The sequence below is a fragment of the Halichoerus grypus genome, chromosome 4 (genome assembly GCF_964656455.1).
Source record: "Halichoerus grypus chromosome 4, mHalGry1.hap1.1, whole genome shotgun sequence".
Lineage (NCBI taxonomy): Eukaryota > Metazoa > Chordata > Mammalia > Carnivora > Phocidae > Halichoerus > Halichoerus grypus.
This window is the reverse complement of record NC_135715.1, coordinates 30360321-30385628: the sequence shown is the minus strand read 5'-3', so window position 1 is coordinate 30385628 and position 25308 is coordinate 30360321. Positions and strand designations below refer to the sequence as shown.

The 25308-nt window shown below is 42.5% G+C and overlaps 2 protein-coding genes across 3 annotated transcripts in view; both read right to left on the bottom strand.

Annotated features, from left to right (window-relative positions):
- LOC144381564 (uncharacterized) overlaps positions 1 to 1166 on the bottom strand; it is a 140352-nt gene extending 139186 nt beyond the window's left edge. Inside the window, exons 1-2 of one of the 2 annotated variants that reach the window (XM_078070241.1) lie at positions 1036 to 1166; positions 836 to 938 (exon numbers count right to left, since the gene is read on the bottom strand). In XM_078070241.1, coding sequence (XP_077926367.1) covers positions 836 to 938; positions 1036 to 1039 — 107 coding nt within the window. In that variant the 5' untranslated portion in view covers positions 1040 to 1166. The remainder of the gene's footprint in view (positions 1 to 835; positions 939 to 1035) is intronic. The other variant, XR_013446923.1, reaches the window with a different exon arrangement.
- LOC118545292 (BTB/POZ domain-containing protein KCTD12) overlaps positions 1 to 25308 on the bottom strand; it is a 124561-nt gene that overhangs the window by 6502 nt on the left and 92751 nt on the right. The window lies entirely within an intron of this gene.

The window sequence follows — 25308 nt, the reverse complement described above, 5'->3', positions numbered from 1 at the left end:
GCTTCACACGGGTCTGTCCCCTATGAGGGAAGCTGAACAGCAGGACAGCTGATTTTGTGTACTTGTTATCATCATCAGTAATTAACATTTACCGAGCATTAAGGAGACACTAAGTGCCTAGCAGACGCAAAGGCTGCCAAGTGGGCCCTCAGCCTAATTTTGGCCCCCAAACATCAACACAGACCAACCACTAAAATCAATAGCAAGAGGATGCAGACCTGCCTCATCAGACCGAGAATTGCCTGATTACACAACAGGAAAAAGAAGTGGCCAGAAAAGAACTTGAAAGAGGAAAGCTGATTTTTAGAAATGTGTCATTTCTTTCCTTTACCCATTGACCTCTTCTGTAGGACTTCTGTAACAAAGGGATAATTATTTACAAAAATGGCTCACGGCACACTAGAGAAGAGACCTGAAGATTATTAAAGATTTCTTATGGATTAGAGGAGGTTTTGATTTCGGATGAAGGAACAAGTTCTTCACCATTCAAGTTTAGTTAGAGTCACCGGTAAAACGAAAAACTTACAACAGCCCTGTTGCCACATCTTGAATTGGACATACAAAGGAAATTTCCTTATAACAAATAGGAAATCTGCATTCCTGTTTTATACTAGATCATTTTTGGCCTGGGTCAAATCCCTGGAGGAAAGTAGGGCACAGAGGTAAAGGGCTTGCCCGACGGGTTCGCATGAGAGACAGGAACCCAAGCCTCCCGTTGTCTTTCTGACCTGGGGCTCTTCCGCGGCTCCCCAGCTCCCTGACAAGTTGTGCAAACTCTGATCCAGGTTTAGGCAGCAGGGAAAGGCAGGCTCAGGGCTGAGCCTGACTCACTTACCGGGGGCTATCACAGTTGGATCTACCAGTAAGCTGATGTGCTTCCCTTCTCTCCTTGTTTCCTTCTAGGGCAGTTCCTCTTTCCCTCCGAGGTCCCAGCCAGCCTTGCAAGAAGATGCAGCTCAGACATGGATTTTGCAATAAAACCCAGGGCCCAAGGTCAAAAGCTACTCCCACCCACCTCCTCTTTTCCTTACTCACCCATGGTTCCTCTCTGTTCTGGCCCTTACATCAGAGCTTTTTGACCACAAGCCCCACAGACGGACTCTCAAGGAGGCTTTACTTCCCTGCTTCTCTCCCCTTCCACCCTGTCATCTTTACTCTCACCTTCTGCATGAATATCTTCTTCCCTCCCTCCCCCCATCCTCGTCACCTGACTATCCCTCCCTCCTCCTGTACATCTCAATTCCAGCATCCCAAGCTCGGCATCCTTCTGAATCACTCCCACCCACTGCGCAGATGGGATTCAAGTGCCTCCCTTGCCGGTTCCCAAATGTGTGTTTCTATCCTTGCTATCCTTGCACTCACCACACTTTTTACATTTCTGCTTGCACGCTCTTCGAGGGCAGTGACCATCTGCTTTCACATCCCTGGGACATAGCACAGTGCCTGGATTCTCAATAAATATTTGTTTGAATGAATGTAACACAAGTAAAAATATCCCAACTATTTCATTTAGCTAAAACTGCCGTTGTTTGCATGTTAGTGACTTAAAACCCTTTCACAGGTTCCTTAACTGATGAAATAAGCAACTGTTCTGTTTTCTCTTCTCCTGACTATGATGTCCATATCTCCCCTCATGAGGCACCGCCTCTTCTACTTTGTTCTTTCCTCCAAAATCTATGATTTCAAAGTCAACCTCTCCACTCAAAGGGTTAAGAGAGACTTGAAGTCCCAAGGGTTGCGTGATGCGGAATCACCGACTACTCGGGAAGTACAGTCCTTGCAATGACAGATACACAGAAATCAGAGGAGAAGGATCTCACCGCGAACAGAACACATGCTGCTGCCAAGCAAAGGTGCGCTTGAAAATGCCACTGCCACACTCCGCGTCTCTCACCCCAACGGGCAATTTGTGCTGCCCAAGGAGCACGCGAGGTTCCCCTGGTGCTCCCTTCTTCTAGTTTTCCTTCCCACTTTCTCCTTTTTCCCAAAATCTCCATCCCCACCCACTCATTCTCACCCTCAGCTTGCCGTGACCTTCCACTAGAAAGAGTCCAGCCCAACAGACCTCCCATGAGCTCGCACCTCCACACCCTGCCCCGCCCATCTGCTCCGCACCCTCAGCCTCTCCTCTCCTGAGAAAGGCTGATGCTGCCCCCTGTGCACCAGATCCCAAGCTTTCCTGCCTCTTCTCGGACATTTCTCCAGCTCTTCTTTCCTCTCTCGTGCAGCATCCATTTTTCCTTCTTACACTGGATACTTCCATCAGATACAACATACTCATTTCCTCCCACCTTAAAAAAAGGAAAAAAGAAAGAGAGAGAGAGAGAGGAAGAAAGAAAGAAAGAAAGAAGAAAGAAAGAAAGAAAGAAAGAAAGAAAGAAAGAAAGAAAGAAAGAAAGAAAGAAAGAGAGAGAGAAAGAGAGAAAGAAAGAAAGAAAACTTCTACCCAGTTCCTTCCACATTTTCTCCTTCCCTTTCTAGTTTCCCCGGGAGCCATCAGGAGAAGTGCTTGCAACTTAACCCTTTGTGTTGTGACTTGAATCTACACCAGTCACACTTTTACCCTCAAAAGTCCATCAAGGTTCCCCATGCCCTCCACATTGCTAAAGCTACAGCCAAGTCTCTGGCTTTGTCCCATTGACATTTCAGCAGATTTTGCAAAGGCAATAACTATCTTTTTCTAATTCCTCCTCACTGGCTTGGAGGACACCTCACACTCCTGGTTTGTCTCCTACTTGCCTGGACGCTCCATCCTGATCTTCCTTCCTGGTTCCCCTTCATCTCCCAAGTCTCTAAATGTTAGAGTACCCCAAATTCAGCCCTGAATTCTCTATACTCACTCCCTTGGTAATCTCATCTAGATTTATCATTTGAAATACCATTTTATGCTAATGGTTTCCAAAGATATTGAATAGCATCTTAAATTTATCATATCTGGAACTAAACTCTTGATACATACCCCCAAATTAGCTCCTTTATGGTTAATTGTAACTGAATTCTTCCAGTTGCTCAGGCCAAAACTCTTGGAGTCATCTTTAGATCCTTTTTCCATTTACCCTACATCAGCTCTGTCAGCCAATTCTGTTGACTCTGCTTACTTTTTGCCTTCATCAGCATCTTCTATTATTATTAAAGGGCTCTAAGCCTCACACAACTACAGAAATTGAAAAGGAACCACGAATGCTATCAGGAATGACAAAGAAGGCAGAAGACCCCAAGAAAAAGCCACAACTCTGCTTAACCCTCAGAGCCCTGTTCATTCCCTGCTTCCCCTGATGTGTCTCCCCACATCTGCTAATATTATTTCATTTTTGTACCTCTCACCCAGTTTCCATCAACGTTGCATCTTACATATAACTGTAACACAATGTCAAAACCAGGAAATCAACACTGGTGTGCATGGATAGTAGTACCATGTCATTTAACCATATATGGAGATTCCCATAAGCACCACTGCAAGCAAGATACAGAGCTATTCTATCGCCATGAGGATCTTCCTCGTGCCGCCCCTTTATAATCACATCTACCTCCCCATATCCCCAACCCTTGCAAATCACTAATCTGTTTTCCATCTCTTTCATTTTGTCATTTTGATAAAGTCAGATAAATGGAGCCATATAACATGTGATCCTTTGAGACTGGCTGTTTTTTACTCAGGATAATACCCATGAAGTCCTTAGACGTTATCGTGTATATCAATAATTTGTTCCTTTTTCATTGTTGAGTAGTAGTCTATGGTATGGCTGTTCCATGGTTGTTTAACCATTTACTTATCAAAGGACATTTTGGTTGTTTCCAGTTTTTCACTATTATATATAACAGTGCTGTGAATAATCCTGTACAGGTTTTTGTGTAGGGGCACCTGGGTGGCTCAGTCGGTTAAGCGTCCAACTTTTGATTTTGGCTCAGGTCATGATCTCAGGGCTGTGAGATCGAGCCCCACATCGGGCTCTGCATTGAGCGTGAAGCCTGCTTGAGATTCTCTCTCTCTCCCTCTGCCCCTCCCTCCTTCTCAATTTCTCTCTCTCCTCTCTAAAAAAAATAACAAAACAAAACACATAAGTATTCATTTCTCTGAGATAACTGGCCAGGAGTGCAATTGCTAGGCTACGTGGTAAGTATATGTTTAGGGTTTCATGTTTGTTGCTTTTGTTTTGTTTTAGAAACTGTCAAACTACTTTCCAGAGTGACTGTACCATTTTACATTCTGAGATATTTCCAGAATCCAACCACTTCTCACCACCAGGCCCGCACCCTGATCCAAGTCACAGTCAGGTTCTATTACTCCTCTGTCTGAGAGCATGCGCTAGCTTCCCATGCCAACCTGAGTAAAGCCAAATTCCTTACCATGATAGAATTTTGTTCTCCCTCTTCTCTGACTCTATTCCCAGTTATTCTCCCCATCACTCACTCCTCTGCAGCTCGGACAATGGCCTCCTTGCTCTGCTGACACGTGGCAGGCACTCTCTTGTCAACTTCACATTTGCTGTTCCCTTTTCCTAAAAGGCTCTTCCACACAGTTCATTCCCAAAATCCTTCAAGTCTTTATTCAAACACCCCTCCCAGTTAGGCTTTCCCAGCCATTCCACCTCCCCACCAACCTTCCCTGCTTTGTTTTTCTCCTTGGTGCATTATCACCACCACACACGGGACTTGCCTTGGTGACGGTCTCTGACCTTTCACTAGAATGCAAGCACTTGGAAGGCAGGGATTTGAGTCTGTTTTGCTCCCTGCTGAATTCCCAGTGTCTGAAATAATTCTTGGCACATAATAGATGCTCAATAAATATGTTTTAGGTGAATGGATGGATAGATGAGTGAACAATCATAACTAGAAAGCAGATTGCCAGCATTCCACGTCTGTTCACAATGTCCCTGTAAAGAATGCCATTCTAAGCACGTAGAAATGGAGGTCAGAACAAAACACCAAAAGCATTTACAAATGTTCCCAGGAAATAACAACAAACGCATATTTGTAAATGGCCACATCAATAGTGCACTGGGCCACTGGGCTAGAGGCCTTGCCTGTCTGCCTCTCTAGAACAAAATTCTGGAGCTGCCCCCGTTCTGAAATGTCATATCAGAACACACAGCTCATTAGGCCACAAGCCCATTCCCTGATAACCTGGAGAAGAAGGACACGTACAATTTACAGCCACCCTCTGTTTGTCAATCCAAACATAAAGACAGACTCCTTCACTCCTGTAATGACTGATTCTCAAAACCTAAAAGAATAAAATCCTGCCTCATTACCCATTGCATTCCACTTTGAGCCAAACTTAAGCTTGATAAGAGAGAGAATTTAACCAAAAACAACAGGCAAAGAGTACACAGAGGGTGTAAGAAGGTTCAAAGCCAATAAGGAGAGCTTGCTAATAGGCTAGCAGGTACCATTGCATGGCATGCACTTGCTAAAAAAAAATTCTAAGTAGGCTAATTTATACTTCACTTACTGATGTCAATTGCTTTTTTTTTTTTTTTTGAGTGCTTGCTACAGAAATAGCCAGTAATTATATAGTACATATTATGTACCAAGGACTATCCTAAACACTTTACACATATTAACTCAACCAACCCCCTCAATAGCATGAGAAGGTAGACACTGTAATGGGCCCCAGGTTACAGACAGCTTTAGCAACATGTCCAAAGACACACAGCCAATGAGTGAGGCCCCGAATCTCCTGAACCCCAGCAGCCTGGCTCTGGAGTTGTGTTCACACTTTGCCTCTTCACTTTGTGTTAACATCTGAGCTAAAATATGCTCCCCTCGTTATCTTGTTAAATGTTTAAGACCACCCAAGAGGTAAAATAAGAGGGAACTGAAGAGCTGAAGTAAGTAGCCTGTTAAGTGGTAGGGAGGGTTTCCAATTCAGGGGGCCTGACTCTTAAAGTCCATCCACATGGCCTCTTCTGGTCTCTCCCTCTACCTTTTCCTACACCATACCCGTGAAGGGAGGGGAGGGTGCTCTCCATGGGCTGCCCACCTTCACAGCCTTCTTCCCAGCCTACAAGGCTACACACACACCAACCTAGCCTCCCCTTCCTCCTTCCTTCAAAACACCTTTCCCTCAGTCATGTTGGAAAGGAAATGGATTCGGCTATGACTGAGACTCCCTTTAATAGAGTCTACTACTTACCTCAAATGAAATTTTTATTTGTCAGGCTTCAGATGCCAAGATAAGAATCTCAGAGAGCATTATGGAAATACTTTTGACTGGTATGGGGGCGGGGAGGGGGGTCTCTTTCTGGTAGACCACAAATCACATCCTCTGAGCGCTTGTCTTTATCTACTGTGGCAAAACCACAGTAGGCCACCCTGCCTGTGTGATCTCTGACAAGTCATGTCATCTCTCCGTACCTCAGTTTCCCATGCACGAAAGGAGATTAAAGACATAGCTACTCTGTGGGGGGTGTGAGAAGCTTCTTTGAGCTACATACAGAAAGCAGTGCTTGGAAAAGTTCTCGGCACAAAGTGAGTGCTATGTAAATATTTGCTATTATTACCACTTTTATTAAATGCCCTGTGTACTGTGCCAACATGGCAGCCTGGAGGAAGGAGGAAGGAGACTTTCTCCCCTCCTCCATTCCCAAACTCCTCTCATCTAGAAACACTTCCTGCCACTGGTTTTCAAGAAAGCTTGTTTTCTGCCTCGTGGAGTGGAGAATTGAGTTGACTTAATATTACTTGCTATTCATATAGTGTTTTTCTTCCTTAAAAGACCTCTGTGCAACCAACATTACTTTGCATGACACTAAACAAAGAAAGATTCTTTTAAAAGGAAGTTTTTGAAAGAAATGTTTTGGGCCTCGTTTTCAGGAGTGGCCAAGCTGCTTAAAGTCTGCTTACTGGGAGAAATGTGACACAAACTATCCCAAAACAAGAATTTCCAGAGGACAAGGAAATGGACTTTGTTCAAATGAAAAAAAAAAAAGGCTATTTTACATTTATCAGCATTTGAGAGTAAATTTGCATTATTCTGAATGCTTTGCATGCTGCTCCTTCTGCTTCTTTTAAAAGGAATTTAAAAGAAGGAAAAGAAAAGAGAACAGTGCAATAAAAGGAAGGCCTCCTTTGCTTATATAACTCCAGCCATGGAGATTTAGCGAAAACAGACGGCTAAGCAATGTTATCCAATCTCATTGCACAATCCACTGATAATCTTCACCTCACCTGATAGAAACTCCTATGCTTCCTCCTACTTTTGCATGGGATTGTTCATCTTCCTCATTCAGAATCTATTTCCCAAAGCACGAATTTTAAATTATTCTCATTTAACTCTTGCCTCACTGTGTTCTGAGAGAAGCTCTGAAACTTATAGACAGGAAACATGTCCTGGTCCCTATTCCCTAACTGAATATATGCTTCTGTAATAATTCACTGCAGTGACTCCCAACCACCCACGATACGTGTTGCAACTTCAAATGAAAGGATTTGCTCGGGAAAGTATGAAAGAAACCAGATAAACGGTTAAATATCTGCATGGTCAGAGATGAAGAGATTTTCCTAAACAAGATATCCTAAGACACTCTGCTTCCCGTGGGCTTGAGGACAAGGGCTCTTGCTCCCGGTGCCGAGGAATCAGTATCTGGCCAACAGGGACTCCCCTCAACTTACCAGCTTGATTAAAAGATCGGCTTTTGAACCAATACACCTTTCCGTTCCATATGTCTGGACTGTATTTGACATAGAAGACACTGAACTACTAACTGTTGGGGCCCTGTGATTCTGTCCCACAAGTAAGACATGCTCAGCTGATGTCCCCATCTCAGATGACAAGTCAGCGGGGTCTGATTGGAGCCACGGCCTCCTCCCCGGCAATGGCTCTCACACATGCCCTTGATCATTCCTTCTGTCTGCTCTGAGGAGACTGCCCTCCTTCAGCAAACAGTGCAGCAATTGCTTTGACATCTTGTTATCACACATCCTGTTCACAGGCACAGATAAGAGGACCTGTGTCCAAATAAGCAGAGTGCTGTCGCATTTTCTTCATTAGATTGAGTGATTCAGTTGCCTAATTATTGGTGTATCCGTAAGCCCATGGTGGCCAGATCTACACAGTTGGGCAGGATTTGTGCTGCTGGTTGAATCCAGAGAACACATACACTAATGTTGAGTTCTGCATTTTATCCCTATAGCTCTCCTTGGTTCCAAGAGTTCTCTTTGAAGTCAGCGCTCTTGGGTTTAGATCATTAGCATGCTATCGTAACAACGCCAGAGCCATTAACCGGTTCATTTGTCAATTAATGTCACTCAGTTCCGTGGCACAGGCTGTACTCATTCTACTCAATTTTCTCAGAAATAACTATAGGTTACCAAAAAGACCAACTTAAGAACAAGTGGCTAGATCAGCATAAATCCACCATCCCAAGAGATAAAGCAAAGTCACCATCCTACAAAAAAAGGGGGGGCTCATTTTTCTTATGTAAGCAGCTGCATTGCATACAGAATTGTTCCTTAAGAGCACCATTCACCCAGTATTTATGTAAAAGCATAAACCAGCACCTGTACTAACACCTAATACGTGTAATTAATATCTCCAGTGTCAAAAGTTCAGAGTCTAATGTTCACACAAGTAATGACATCACTATAACCAAAGCTTTTGTGGATTTACTCTATGGTCTTGAAGCATAAAAGGCAAAGAAACTGGTTCTGCCCCCAGAGTCATTGTGACAATGTTTAGCATTCCATCAGAATTTATTATATTAATAAACTAGGGATGAAGGCTGTTCACAAATATAGATCATTTTTTTTTTTTTTTTTTTTTTAGATTTTATTTATTTATTTGACAGAGAGACACAGTGAGAGAGGGAACACAAGCAGGGGGAGTGGGAGAAGGAGAAGCAGGCTTCCCACCGAGCAGGGAGCCCGATGTGGGGCTCGATCCCAGGACCCTGAGATCATGACCTGAGCCGAAGGCAGACGCTTAACGACTGAGCCACCCAGGCGCCCCAAATATAGATCATTTTTAACATGAAAACACAGAGCCTGAAGTTGGTATTCCTCATATCAGAACAGCCAGAGGGGTGGATGTCCCTGGCCGAGTGCATGGCCCATCCTGTCCCAGAGGTGGCTATATCCATATCAGGAAAATGAATTAGTCCAGCTCCCTTTGGCAAACGCCATGGATTACTCAAATCATGCAACTAAATTCTCTGGTCCTAAGAATCTCTGTAGCTTGTCTATAGGGGTAAGATGCACTTGCTGCTGACACCAGCACTCATCTATTTACTGAATTCAACAAATAGGCATTCACTGTCTAACTCAGGCTTAGGAATATAATATCCTCCTGGAGCTTGAATTTTAGACAGACATTGATCAAAGAATTATATAAATACATATGAAATCCCACTTGTGACAAATGCTATGAATGCAAGGTGTAGACTCCTAAAAGAGCAGAAAATAATCTGAACATGTCAGTATTGTTATTATGGTGATCAGGCAGTAATCAATGTAATATTTCACTTTCAGAATTCTTGTGGAGATTAGTTTGATATACACAAAAGAATATTTTTAAACTCTACATACTTGCTGAACTCTACCTCTGAAACTAACAATGCACTATATGTTAATTAATTGAATTTAAATAAAATAAATTTTTTTTAATTAAAAAAACTCTACATACTTAGATAAAAAAATAAGGATCGGTTTACTATAGTGGATAGGCTAAGCTATGTTGCAGAATAAGTAATAAATAAAATCTTGGAACTAAATACATCAAAGGCTTATTTCTCACTAAGGCAAAAGCACCAACAAATGTGTCAGCGCTCCAGGGCAGCTCCCTTCAAGCAGGGAATCATCTTAGAATTCCAGAGCATCTCAAGGTGTGGCTTCTAGATCACCGTGGCAACAAAGGCCCACAGGGCAAGGGACTGAAGGGTCATGCACTGGCTCTTGTACGTTCCATCTTACCACGAGGGCAGTAGTAAATGTGGGGGAACACGGATGTTTGGTAAATATTTCTGCCATGAGTGGGAAGAGCATGGTTCTTGAATGAGTGATCTAACTCTTTTGAGACCATTTTCTCATGGATCAAATGGAAAGGGTCCTTCAAGCTATCTCACCAGGTTAAGAGGACCTGTGAAGAAGACCTTATTTGCTGCAAAGAACCAGAGAAAAGACTATAACTGCTATTTCTACCACAACCACCAATGACAGCAACACCAAAGGAAAGAATAAACCTGAGGTGAAGCCTGACGGGCCTGGACTAGTTTCTGCCAATGGAACAAGCCAGCTAGTCTGGCTGGGCACCCAGGGATTGGCAGCACCCTGCAACCATGTCACTTGGGGACAGACAGAGTAGGGTGGCTGGAAACAGCACTGGAGCAAACTGGTGCAGACCCTGGCCCTTCCCCAACCTCTCAGAAAGCACAATTTGACTTCTGGGTCCCTGCACATTTACCTAGTGAGCTAGTCTAAAATTGCCTAATTGGGCTAACAGACCCAGTTACAAAAAAAGCTAAATATACCTAGTACTTTCTCATCCTGAATAATATTATCCTGGGTCAGAGATGAGGTATATTACTTGTTTAACTGCCATTATTGGTCCCTGTCTGACCATTGTGGAGCCAACGGCCCTGATCTAAATTACAGACCCTTCATTATCTAACTAAAAACCAAGAAACCCATAAAGAAGCAATTCCTGGTTCTCATTAGGGCTCCCAATTGTCTTTGGTAAGATGGAAACTCGGGTGGTGTTTATCTATTTGAGAAATATTGTATTTACTTAGACTCTCCTAAGCTTCCATCCTCAGGACCAATACATCTGCTTAATATGCTCCATTTATTGCTTTGGTGATGGATACAACCATTAGGTGCACAGCATGACAAATGTATATTTGGACCTTGTGAAAATCATGTCAGGCTTTTTATCATGAGTTTTAGTTGTCTGTCTGCCCGTGCGGCTATTCACAGCCAGAACGAAGAAGCAACATGCAATAATATTAAAGGCACTACCAAAATAAGAAAAAGAACGTTTCTATAAAAACAAGTAGAAGTGAAAGAGAATGAAATGAAAGTAACTGATTGTAAGAAAAAGTCTCAGAGATTCCAAAGATCAAAGATTAAAAAAATCCAAAGGCTTGGGAGATTAATTTAACCACTACAGAAAGATGATTCTGAGGAAAAACAGCCTACAAGACCAACTGAAAAATAAATGGCTGTCCCAGAAAATAGAATAAAATCGAGAATGTTGAGAAGATAGAAATGATATGGTAAATAAAACTGCATTTGTGTACTTTTAAAAAGGCTTATAGCCACAATGTGTATCATTATTAAAAGGTATTACGATGACCCAAAGCAAATTAAAACATGAAAAAAATGAAAAACAGAAACACTACATTCCTGTTGTCTGTTAAGAGACGTTAAAGAATTTTGGAGGCTTTCCTACAACAATAAAGCTTAAGAAATCACACAAAGAAAAAAGAGATTCACTACATGACCTTTTCATTATTACTGGTAGAGATTCGTTTTTAACTAATAGTAGATTGTCTGCTTTTAGCCTATTTTATGAAAACTGTCTATTAATATATCATATTACAAAACTAAATATGTTGAGATGTTTCCAAACGTGCCTGTGCATGTGTGCTTCTGTATGTATGTGCGGTGGGAGGTGTGAGTAGTGTGTGTGAGTAGTGTGTGTGAGTAGTGTGTGCGCACGGTGTGTTTATGCACAGCTGTGTAGCTCAAGTGTGTGCAGGTCTGTGGTTGTGCGTGAGTGTATGTGTATGGTGTGGCATGTGTGTGAGCGTGAATGCGGGAGTCTGTGTGACTGCACACGCTGAGCGTCTGTGGGGAGTGTGACTGTGAATATGTGTGAGCCTATGCAAGTCTGTGTGAGCGTATGTGTGAGTATGTCTGTAAGTGGGGATGTGATGATGCGTAGATATGTGAGCATGGGTGTGATCGGATAAGTGCACCCGGGCACACGTGAGCGTATGTGGGAGGCTGCTGCTCACGGCAGAACATTTCTAATAAACCCAAGGAGTGAGGCATTTCCATGGCCTAGAAGGACACAAAGTACAAGCTGTTAAGGGGTAATTAGCATAGCAACTTGCTTCTTATCAGATCCCTCAGACCAGAACCACATTCACCACGAAAGTCATTTCCTGACTAGTCCGCTAGAGGCTGGGGCCTGCCTTCCTCTCTGTCCGCTCACTGCTCTTTTTATCCTTAGCCCAAAAAAGAACTCTAGGAGTGTCCCTCAAGAGCTCCTGACCAGGTAGCACCTTGCCACCTCTGTGAGGAAGTTGCGCCCTCCACCTGTTCCTCCAGGCCCACGACGTCTTCCAAGCCCTGATTAAAAACAGTGTCATCCGGGGGCCTGGGTGGCTCAGTCATTAAGCGTCTACCTTCGGCTCAGGTCATGGTCCCAGGGTCCTGGGATCGAACCCCGCATTGGGCTCCCTGCTTGGTGGGAGGCCTGCTTCTCCCTCTCCCTCTCCTCGTGCTTGTGTTCCCTCTCTTGCTGTGTCTCTCTCTGTCAAATAAATAAACTTTAAAAAAAAAAAAATGTTCATTCAAGAAACCTTCCTTACCCAGCCTCCCCCAACACCGATCTCCCCCTCAGCCCTTAAGAATAATAACATTTACATTTTGAATGATGTATCAAACGGAATTAACTGTACAAAGAGATGAAATCACATGGCTACCTACACAGGATGATTTTAATAATTATAATAATTAACTTTTATTGAGAACCTACTATGTATGTGCCAGCCACTCTACTAAGCCTTTTATCTACATCTCAATTAGTTGTCACCACATTCCTTTGACTTGACTATAGTCACGACTTTCATTTTAAAGATAGGAGAGTGAAATTCAGACAGTTTAAGTAACTTGTCCAAGGTTTACTCTCTCTTTCTGTTCTGTTGTTCATATTCAGTAAATTCTACTGATCTGTCCTCAAAATTACTGATTTTAGCCTGTCTTCTCTAGTCTACTACTGAGCCCATCCAATGAGTTTTTACCTTGGTTATTGTATTTTTCAGTTCTATAATTTCCATTTGGTTCCTTTTTTATAACTTCTGTTTTTTGGCTCAGATTTTCTAACTTTTCATTTGTTTCAAAAAATTCATTCTTTGTGAAGCATTTTTACAGGACTGCTGTAAGTTGTGAGATCATTTCAAAATGTGATTCATCTGAGCGTTGGCATCTGTTGATTGTCTTTTCTCATTCATGTTTTGATCTTTCCAGTTCTTGGTATGAACACGTGACTTTCTATTGTATGCTGGACATTTTGGATAGTTTATGATGAGACTCTGTATCCTATATTACCTTCTGTTTCTAGCAGGCAGGCCCCCCAGTGAGGTGCAGTGCAAGATGGGATGGGTGTGTATGTTCAAATGCCCTGTGGGTCCTGCCAACGCCGCCAGAGCAAGAAAAAAGCACCAACTCACACCGCCTCCTCACAGACAGGGGCATTCCTATTCAGCTCTCCTTCTGCCTGATTGACACCTTCTTGGTGAAAGTGGGGCACTAACTCCTACACCCTGAGCTCAGCTGCCACCAGGGGAGGGGCGGGGGGAGGGGGGCTGACTGCAAGCCCTGCCTCCCAACATCTAATCCTGTCTTGTTGCTACTGGATGGAGTGGAGGCTCAGCTCCCCACTGGGGAAAGTAGAGTGCTGACTGGCCCCAGGGTGCACTGTCTCTGTCTCATTGCTGGTGAAGATGAAGACTCAGGTCAGCCCTGGGTCCTACTGACACTCCCCTAACTGATTTGCACTGTCTGGTTCCACTGGGCAGGACATGGGAGATCAGCGGCCCACTTGGTCCTGCCAACACCAGTCAGCGTGAGAATCGAGGCACTGCTTGCTTCCTCCATGCGCAGGACAGAAAGTTAGCTTCCTGCTCGGCCCTGCTGAGGCCTCCCTGTGGGGTTACGGGAGCATGCTGCCTGCTTCCACACAGCAAGGGGGTAGAAGATAGAGGGGTCATTCCTCCATTGGTGTTTGACACTTGGCTAGAGTAGGGTAGATGTTTTCAAAATGCTTCCTGGTCCTTTGCCTCGGGGGAACAGAATCTTGTTGGAGCTTTTCGTGCCTGTGCCTATAGGTGGTTCTGGTTTGGAGGCTTCTGAAGCACCTGTACAGAGTATAGAGATGGCAGTCAGGTATCCCAGCAACTCACCATATGTCATTCCTCAAGTCCTGTGGTCCCAGGCAGCCCTTCTTCATTTACCTTTCAGAGACTTCCTATGCTTGCTCGTTGTATTACATCCAGAGATGTTTAGTTGTAAGGGAGGGGAGGAGAAGGGGTAGAAACCTTATAGAAAGGAGGCTTCCCCCTCTTGGTGGAACTGGAACATTCCAGGATATTATAAACTCATAAATGGTGAGGCCAGAATTTGAACCAGGAAATCTAGTCATGAAATTATTATTTTAATTGTCATGGTAACACTAGTCATAATAGAAATCATACGTGTATTAGTTTGCTAGGGCTATCATAACAAAATACCAGAGACTGGGTGGCTTAAACAACAGAAAATTATTTGCTCACAATTCCAAAGCCTAGAAGTCCAAGATGACGGTGTAAGCAAGGTAGGTTTCTTCTGAGGCCTCTCTTCTTGCCTTACAGATGGCTGCTGACTTCTCCCTGCATCTTCACATGATCTTCCCTGTGTGTGTGTCTGTGTCCAAATGTTCTCTTTTTTAAAACTTGTCATACTGGATTAAGGCCCACAGCAAGGATCTCATTTAAACTTAGTCACCTCTTTAAGACCCTATCTCCAAATACAGTCGCATGCTGAGGCACTCAGGATTAGGACTCAAACACATGACTCAATTTAGCCCATAACAATATGCTATTGTGTATAAAGCAGTATATTACATAAAGGTAAGATATTATAAATGTATATTATATGTGAGAAAAGTAGCCTAAATGTATAGTAGGTTCTTGGCATCAGGGTGAATTCACCAATCTATACATTAACTGTAATTAATACCCACTTGTCTGGCCATTCTTCTTGGTATTATGGCAGGCATAGATTATAGCTGATTGAAGGTGTGCAAAGGAAGGAGCTAGTGCCCTCTCTGAGACACTCTGGTTGAGGAACAGGAAATCCATTGCCTCAACCTACCCTTTTCCTGAAAATACACCCCAGGGCTTGGCTTCTCACCCCCTGCCCTAGGAAGGGGAGGTTACTGGAGACTGTCAATGCTTCTTCACAGCTTGGGGGGGTAATTGGTAAGCTCAGCCCAGATCCCGGTGCCCCATTCGCACAATTACTCCAAAAACTCAATCACCTGAACTACAGTGACACCCAACAACATGGAAGAATCTTAGCAATGTCATATTAAATTTAAAAAGTAAGTCCCAATACCATACTGTCTTGATGATTATAGCTTTGTAATAGTTTGAAGTCCAGAATTGTGATGCCACCAGATTTGCTTTTCACATAGATCAGTGGAACAGAATAGAGAGCCCAGAAATGGACCCTCAACTCTATGGTCAACTAATCTTTGACAAAGCAGGAAAGAATGTCCAATGGAAAAAAGACAGTCTCTTCAACAAATGGTGTTGGGAAAATTGGACAGCCACATGCAGAAGAATGAAACTGGACCATTTCCTTACACCACACACAAAAATAGACTCCAAATGGATGAAAGACCTCAATGTGAGACAGGAATCCATCAAAATCCTAGAGGAGAACACAGGCAGCAACCTCTCTGACCTCAGCCGCAGCAACTTCTTCCTAGAAACATTGCCAAAGGCAAGGGAAGCAAGGACAAAAATAAACTATTGGGACTTCACCAAGATAAAAAGCTTTTGCACAGCAAAGGAAACAGTCAACAAAACCAAAAGACAACCAACAGAATGGGAGACGATATTTGCAAATGACGTATCAGATAAAGGGCTAGTACCCAAAATCTATAAAGAACTTATCAAACTCAACACCCAAAGAACAAAGAATCCAATCAAGAAATGGGCAGAAGACATGAACAGACATTTTTCCAAAGAAGACATCCAAATGGCCAACAGACACATGAAAAAGTGCTCAACATCGCTTGACATCAGGGAAATACAAATCAAAACCTCAATGAGATACCACCTCACACCAGTCAGAATGGCTAAAATTAACAAGTCAGGAAACGACAGATGTTGGCGAGGATGCAGAGAAAGGGGAACCCTCCTACACTGTTGGTGGGAATGCAAGCTGGTGCAGCCCCTCTGGAAAACAGTATGGAGGTTCCTCAAAAAGTTGAAAATAGAGCTACCCTATGACCCAGCAATTGCCTTACTGGGTATTTATCCCAAAGATACAAATGTAGTGATCCAAAGGGGTATGTGCACCCCAATGTTTATAGCAGCAATGCCCACCAATAGCCAAACTATGGAAAGAGCCTAGATGTCCATCAACAGATGAATGGATAAAGAAGATGTGGTATATATATACAATGGAATATTATGCATCCATCAAAAAAAACCCGAAATCTTGCCATTTGCAACAACGTGGATGGAACTAGAGGGTATTATGCTAAGCGAAATAAGTCAATCAGAGAAAGACAAGTATCATATGATCTCACTGATATGAGGAATTCTTAATCTCAGGAAACAAACTGAGGGTTTGGGGGGGTGGGAGGGATGGGTGGCTGGGTGATAGACATTGGGGAGGGTATGTGTTATGGTGAGTGCTGTGAATTGTGTAAGACTGATGAATCACAGACCTGTACCTCTGAAACAAATAATACATTATATGTTAAAAAAAAAAAAAAAAGAAGAAGAAGATAGTAGGAAGGGAAAAATGAAGGGGGGCAATTGGAGGGGGAGACAAACCATGAGAGACTACGGATTCTGAGAAACAAACTGAGGGTTTTAGAGGGGAGGGGGGTGGAGGGATGGGTTAGCCCAGTGATGCATATTAAGGAGGGCACGTATTGCATGGAGCACTGGGTGTTATGCACAAACAATGAATCATGGAACACTACATCAAAAACTAAGGATGTAATGTATGGGGATTAACATAACAATAAAAAAATTAAAAAAAAAAAAAACTAAGGATGTAATGAATGGTGACTAACATAACATAATAAAATAAAATAAAATTTAAAAAGTTCCAAATACTGCTTACAGCATGCTGCCTTTTTTACAAAGTCACGAAAATTACAAACTGCATATGCCTTTTAGGAACACAACAATAACACATACAATCAACAGTAACACATATGATAAATTATATAAAGAAAACAGTGAACATGAGACTCAGGATGATGGTTACCTTTGGGGGAAAACATCCAGACAACAATGGGGATGGAAGAACAGGTTATATTTGGCAACAACCAGGGTCCCAGCTTCTGCTTTGGATGGTGGACTCATAGGTGATCATTATGTTCTTTTAAAATAATTACCAAAAAAAATTACAAAAAAATAAAAGAAAAAGAAAAGAATTACAGGAATAACTTATTAAATAAATAAAAGCAGGAGGAAACTGGATCATTAAGAGTTGACCTTAGTCGGGGAACCTGGATGACACAGTTGGTTAAGCATCCAACTGTTGGTTTCGACTCAGATCTTAATGTCAGGGTCCTGGGATGGAGCCCCGTGTAGGGCTCTGCGTTCAGTGCAGAGTCTGCTTGAGATTCTGTCTTCCTTTCCCTCTGCCCCTCCCACTCATGCTCGCTCTCTAAAATAAATAAATAAATCTTAAAAAAAAAAAAAAGAGTTGACCTTAGTCTTAAATTAGCTAAGATTCCAGATTATTGATTGTTTTCCTCTCCTTTCCCATTCCTCCCATTCGTGAAGAATGAACTGTACTTCTCAAAGGACGATATCATTTTCCTACTTCAAAAAGTTTAGTTTCTCACCACCCATACTGAAAAATAGCAGAACGGTAATCATTAAGGTATATCCTCAGCATTTGCTACCTGAGGAATTTTCCAAACATAGGGACTCCCAGCCCTCACCACAGAGATTCTGATTCAGTAGCAGGAATGAGGTCTGAGACTCTGTATTTTATGCTCTGTGTCCTAGGAAGCCGTCCTGCCTTCAGTGTCTTGGCCATCATGTCTGAAACACTCCTATCACCAGCACCATCTAAAACTTCTCTTTTATCATATTACTCTTTCTTCAAAAATCTTTACTGTTCCGTTCTTGCTTGCCAAATCTAAATTCTCTGCCCACCGGACAGGGCCCTCTACAATATGGTGCCACCCTAATGATCCAAATGTATCTTGCAAATCTAAATACAATCAGGCCGGTGCTCCCTGCCACCAATGTGGAGCTTATTAGTGCCTCTGGCCTTTTTGTGTAGTCCTTGTCTGGAAAGCCTTCTTCTCTCTCTTCTACCTCTCCAGATCCACATCCACATCCACATCCAGATCCTTCCAGGCCAGATTCAAATCTTTCCTTCCACATAAGCCATTTCTGATTTCATCTCACTTCTTCAACAGCACATGGTAGCCCTTAATGAATTCCTATGAAGTGACTAGTGTATTTCCTAATTTCTCTCTTTACAGATAGTAAACCTCCCTGTGACTAAAAGTTATTTTTTTCTTCTACTTCACTTATAATTTGGATTATGTTGAAACTTGTGGACACTTAGGATACCATCAATCCAATGCTCCCATCTACACACTATCTTTGTCCCAGGCTAATGCCTGAGCCTTCCTGTTGATAGCAAGACATCTCACCACTGATCCTATTCAATGGAGCAAGACTGACTCTAATCTGAACTTGGCCAATGAGATCCTTCTGTAGGATTTTTAGACCCAGTGCCCAGAGATTTGAGGCCTTAAAAAGAAAAGTTTGGATGCTGACATCTTAATATCGGTCATGTTTCTTACTATGGGTAAAAGAGAGGCAGAAAAATCTAATGTTCAAATAGAGGAAGGTGCAGCTGAACAGAAACAAGCAGAATCAAGGACTGGAGGGCATGTTTGGGTGATTGTTAAGCCTCTGCTTCTAGTTAATTCCAGAGTCTTAACTAAATTCCTGCCCCCGGGTTTTGCAAGAGCCCCTCAGTAATTAATAAATTCCCCCTCTTTCAGTTCAGCTACTTTAAATAAACTTTCTACCGATTTCATCCAAAGAATCAATCTTCTTTATGATCCATTCTCCATGAGGCTGATGCATCGTACCTGCCCCTCACTGTCCACCTTCTTGAGCCCTTTTGGCCTGTTAGCCAAGAAGGAATAATATGTGACTGCTATTAACTAGTTCAGGCAGGATTTACTGAGTGCCCTGTGATGCTGGGAACTAGAGATATCAGACTCTAGCCCCCAGAAATGCCCTTAGACCACGTCCATACTCCCAAGGAGAAGTTGGCAGTCAACCATTGGTTAAGCTCACTTCAACTCTAACCTCCCTTTGTTTCTGGAATGGACACCCTCAACATCCCTGGAACCACATTTCTTTGTCTCAGAATTAACATTTATTAACTAAAAAAGAAAAATGCAAGGTTATATCGATTTTAACACATTCTCTCAGGTTTGGCAAAATGGAAAGAGGACTAAACCCTCTTTTTATCTCCTTGCAAGGAATTCATACTCTCAAACTTCACAGAACAGACTATCTTCTTAATATCTGACTTTCAGAGAACAAATCATTGAAACAAGTATCAGGTCACTAATGCTTTGACTGTTTTAACAAGTCTGCACATTTATATACATCCTTAAACTATGGATTTCATGAAGCAATGAGAATTCTGAGCACATTTCAAATATCTAAAATAAATGAGTTATTTATTTGCTCTGTGACCAACACAAGGATTTTGCACAGCTACGAACCTGCTTTTCACAGATAACATTGTAGCTGGTGGCCCAAGCCACACTGTGGCCATAAAGAAATGTTCCCTCTTATTTTGCGCTGAATCTACAAAGCATATATATTTTTGCCTGCCAAGCATTCGAGCTTTCCCCCCGCCCCCGTGTCAGAATTATGAATTCTGTGGTACCAATTGGTATTCTACCACACAAAATAAACAGTTAGTGGTGGTAAATGATTAGCAAGGGAATACTGCAGGTCCCATAGAAAAACCAGAACAATAAAAAAGTCAAAAGCTGGTCTCTTGGACACTCCCGGGGTCTCTCCCCATGGACCAATTAACCAACACATTCAGATGTTGGCAGTCCTTCTTATTTTCAGAACCACAGACCCAATTACGGGGCTCCAAACAGCTACATTTTATAGCTGAAATGATTTAGAGCCAATGTTTTCATTGCACAGTACGTGTTCCTCTTTGTTAAAATGAAAGTTCCCAGAGCAGGCCGCAAGTGAGGCGGGGAAGGGAGGCAGGCATGCAAAAAGATCCGACAAGCAAAAAGCCAAATGCAAATTAGAAAAAAAAAACAGCAGTCTTTGGACTTCAGCCCTTATTCTTTGGGATTCAATGCCAAATGGGTATTTAAAGACACCCTGAAATATCACCAATTTAGAATTTATTTTTTGCCTTTGTTGAAAATGCTGCTCTGCCATAGGGTTTGTTGAACAATAAGCCTAATTCGATTACCAGAGGACAAGAAACTAGCCGTCCAACTATTTTGCTTTGTTAATGACTAAGTCAGGTAGACGATCAGAGACCCTATTCATTGTTTAATGCTCAACCATTAAAAATATTTGGAGTGAAGGGTGGGGAAATAGGCTTCCATTTTTTTTTTAAGTAGGCTCTAAGCCCAGTGTGGAGCCCAGCTAAGGGCTTGAACTCACGACCCTGAGATCAAGAGTTGGACGCTTAACTGACTGAGCCACCCAGGTGCCCTAGGCTTCAGATTTTAATACAGATGAGGACAAAGCCTCAAACCTGTGTCAAGCCATCTGCTCAGGAGGAGAGTTGACCCAGTCTCACAGGTTTGGCCTATGTGGTTTAAATAAAGGAGACATCTTCCTTTTTGATTTGATTGCATAAAATCATTCTTCCCTGACCATCATCTTATAAATGAATTTTCTGTTCACAGTTCCACCTTGGGTAATTAAGAAATGACATATGATAAAAAGGGACTCTAACTCCGAGAGTGGTATGGATTTAACTGCTGTAAAACCTTTGTACTCGGTGGTTCTCCATGAGGGGAGAGAGGGATAGTGCCCTCCAGGGATCATTCGACAATGACTGGAGATATTGTTGGTTGTTACTATGAAGGTGAAGGGTGCCCCTGGCATTTAGTGGGAAGAAGCCAGAGATTCGGTTAAACATCCTACAATGCACAGGACAGCCCCCTGCCAGTCAAAAATTATCCAGTCTCTAATGTCAATAGCGCGAAGGTTGAGAAATGCCATTTTATACTTCCACACAAATTAACCATTAGATCCTTTCAAAAGTTGAGCTAAGAGCAGGTTTCCATAAGATTTTATCTCATCTGAACAGGGTGTCTAGGGTGAGAAGGAATTAAGAAAAGGGTAGGAGGTAGCTCAGAGGGCAAGCAGAAAACTAAAAAGGGCTGTTACTGGAATTGAACACAAAACTTCCCTCCGTTTCACTTGGGCTTAAAAATTACCTACTGGAGCCTTATTCATAATCAGCCTTGTTACCTCATCTCTGTTCTAAGAGATAACTCGGCTTCAATACTGTTCCCACGAGTGTTCAAATTCTCCATTAACTTCTTCTTTACATGAGGAAACAAACTTCCCTTCTTCCTCACTCTCTTGGGGCTTCTCTCTGGATGTTTACATCCTAGAATTCAGCTTTTGATATTCAAGACAGAAAATAGGCCTTGTTTCTAACAACCTTTGAGTACTATATTTCAAAGTCAATTTCACATTATGCACCCCAAATTCTATATATTTTCTCTAGGAAACAATACTGGGAGAGAAATATCAGCCAACGTGGAGAATTCTCATGACATAACGGATACCGGCTCCCTCAGTTCTTTAAAAGTATTGATACAGGTCTCAATCTATCAGATCAGCATTCCCCATCTGGTTTCCTTAGAAGAGTAGTCTCTCGTGTGTTGCCCCCAGAGTCATGCATTCAAATAAGATAATGATATTATACTAGAAACAAGCAACTGAGTGTGGACTCTGATCCTGGCACTCTGCCAAATGTTCTTCATAACATTATATTATTTGCCATACACAATAAGCCCTATGAACTGAAACTCATTATTCCCACTGCTACAATGGGGTTGGAAGATTCCCATCAGGGGCGCCTGGGTGGCTCAGTCGGTTGAGGGTCCGGCTCATGATTTCGGTTCAGGTCATGATCTCTGGGTCATGAGATCGAGCCCCACATCAGGCTCCGTGCCCAGCAGGGAGTCTGCTTAAGATTCTCTCTCGCTCTCCCTCTGCCCCTCCCCCGCTCACACACACACACACACACACACACACACACACTCTCTCTCTCTCTCTCTCTCAAAAATAAATAAAATCTTTAAAAAAAAGAAGAAGAAGAAGATTCCCATCGTACAGGGAAGTAATTTGCCCAAGTTTCATGGCTAATAGTGAGCCTGGGATTTCAGTCCAAGTCTGTGCTCAAAGTCGGCACTCTTAATTACTACATCCTACTAGTGGGTTAAACAGAGTTTAAAGAAGAATTCTTTACTGCAGAATTTCTCAGACCCTTTAATATGCCATCTCTAATCATAAGCTCTAAATTTGTTTCCCAGCCTGATTTGTCCCATGCCACCTTTTTCACCAAGCATCCTGCATGACCAATTCTCCACAGAACCTGTTGAGAACTACACCATGTTCTCCATCTGGAAGAGCCTGGTCAGAAAAAAATCTGAAGGGAAGCTCGCACCAGTTAGTTTTTCTCTAAGTGACCTGAGCCAGTGACCACAGGACCACCACTGAAAAGCTCTGTGAAGTAGTACACGTGTCACGGGGCTGATGAGAGAAGATCATTTCCCAAAAGCAGAGGCCAAAGAGAGTCGGGTTTTTTGTAGAGTCTACTTTAGAATTTAAACTAAACATGGTTTTCTCCCTATGAGCCTCCTGTTGAGTTCTTTACCAATGAACAGCTGGAGAGCATTAAAAGCTGTGTGAATATCTTCTTACCTTCTAGAACAAAAGATATTAAACTGCCAAGGGAGGTTTGGTGACTTATGGAGTGTCCTGCATCATGAGCAGTTTGGTCGGCTGCAAGATTGGTTCAAAAAGGCCAAAAATGAAGTGTTACTATTGAATGAATTTCCACATTTTCATAATAACATTGTTAGCTTGTTATGCTTTTCAAAACTTTCCACTGTGTTCCTCACTTTTATAGTCAATATTTAAGTGGGATCATAATTCTAGGAGGACTCAGACCCTGGGGAACAAGGCAAAGTCAAGTAAAGAGCATTATATTCCATAAGTCACATATACTTTAGGGAAGCCAAGGGGAGAGACAGTCAGCAAAATAAAACCAGATGTGAATTTGATATGATTATACCAGCCCTTCCAATGGGACGAGCACTTTCAAATTCACATTTTTTTTTCTTGGAATCCGTTGCATCACGGGATTCTTTCAAATAAGTGAAACACTGAGCATCTCTTGCCCAAGAAGAATTATATGAAACCCACACAGGGCTTTTGAGAATTCATTTGCATTTGAATGATGCAAATTGTAATTTAGTATAATAAAGTCTGGAACTGAGAGCGAGAAATTATATGAACAACTCCACTTCCAGTCAAGTCTACTCCTAGTCCTCATCCCAACCTTTGGTCAACATGTCCCATCAGATATGTTTTTCTGTAAAATAAGTCTTATCCTTGCTAACGCTGCCACACCTGCCTGTTGCTGATAGGATCAAATGTGGTGTACATGTGTGGTTATTTCCACCTAATAATGTATTCTCAAAGATTCCCCATGAACAACGGACGTTTTTGTCTGAGACTTCTTTGGTACAATAGCTAAGGCATGATGGTGCCATAATAAGAGTGAACCTCTCTAAGATACATTCAGGTTCTGATGTGGAATTAGCATAGAAACAAGTCTGTATTATAAAAGATCATATCTTTGCTGGAAAAAAAAACAATATTCATCAACTGTACACTATTAGACTACAAACCAACTGTAAACATACCTTCTTATTTTCAAATTCAAATCGGATAATAATGCAAGAAAGATTGTCTGATCTATCCTCGGAATGGTTAACTCATGGAATTTCTAAGCCTGTAATATTACAACGTGGGGAAAGGAGACTAAAGCATCACTATTTGGGGAGAGCATGAAGGGGAAAGACCACTTTCCTTCACTGGGCATGCGTGCTCTGTCACCACAGCATAGTACTTGAAGCTGAGCTTAAATTTGGCAAAAGCACTTTCATAAAAAGTATGAATTTATAGTCTCTTTATCAACTGTCAGGCTTCAGAGAATCTTAGATGTCATCTAGCATACCCACCCAGCCCCCTCCAATCAGGACTTACATCTTAGCTGGTGCACCTTTAACAGAGAGGCAGCTGTGGATGCTTTGAGGTGATTACATCCCATGTTGTGTTTCTACTCTGAAAATACTTCCATAAACAAAGCAGAATTGACTTCCACAAAGTTCCTCGGGAACAGCACAACCTGAATCTAGTCCTTCTTTAAAAAGACGGAAAGGGGGACGCCTGAGTGGCTCAGTTGGTTATGCATCTGGCTTCAGCTCAGGTCATGATCCCAGGGTGGTGGAATCGAGCCCTGTGTCAGGTTCTCTGCTCAGCAGGGAGCCTGCTTCTCCTTCTGCCTCCCCCCAACCCCCTGCTCATGCTCTCTCTCTTTCTCTCTTAAATAAATAAATAAAATCTTTTAAAAATAATAATAATAAAAATAAAAAGACTGAAAGGCACACTATTCCACCCTCGAAAGGATCTGCTCTCCCTAGAGCCAAAGTTGACCCAGTCACTCAACCATTCCTCATGCGATGGGTGTGGAGACTACACACCCTTGCCTCCCTTCTCTGATACTTCCATCTCCCAACCTCCTCCTCCTCGACCCACCCTTTTGTGTTTGGATTTTGTCATTTTCCTTCCTTCCCTTCCTTCTCTTCCCAAACCACACACTCGTGGCTGTCTCATAAATGAACACTACCCAGGCTGAATCTTCAGTGCAGATTTCTGTTTCAAGCTCAAGTCCTAACTGAACCACATGCATGGATCAGAGGCGTCTCAATCTCAACGCGCCAAAGTGACATCCTTCCTTTGCATCCCTGAGCTCACTCGATGGAATTTACCATCATCCAAGGAAGGCACTTTTGAGCCATAAGAAAATCCTCTTTCCCCTCTCAATACACCCTTCCAATAAATCTATTTCCTAGAACATCCTTGAATTCTGTTCCCTCTTAGCCATCCTCCTCCTGTCACCTTCACTCAGGTCATTGCTATTCCTCACCCATTTCCCTCACTCTGACCCGAGTGATCTTCCCAAAACACAAGCATGTCACATCATTTTAATCACCACAAAAGAAACTAAATTTAACTAAAC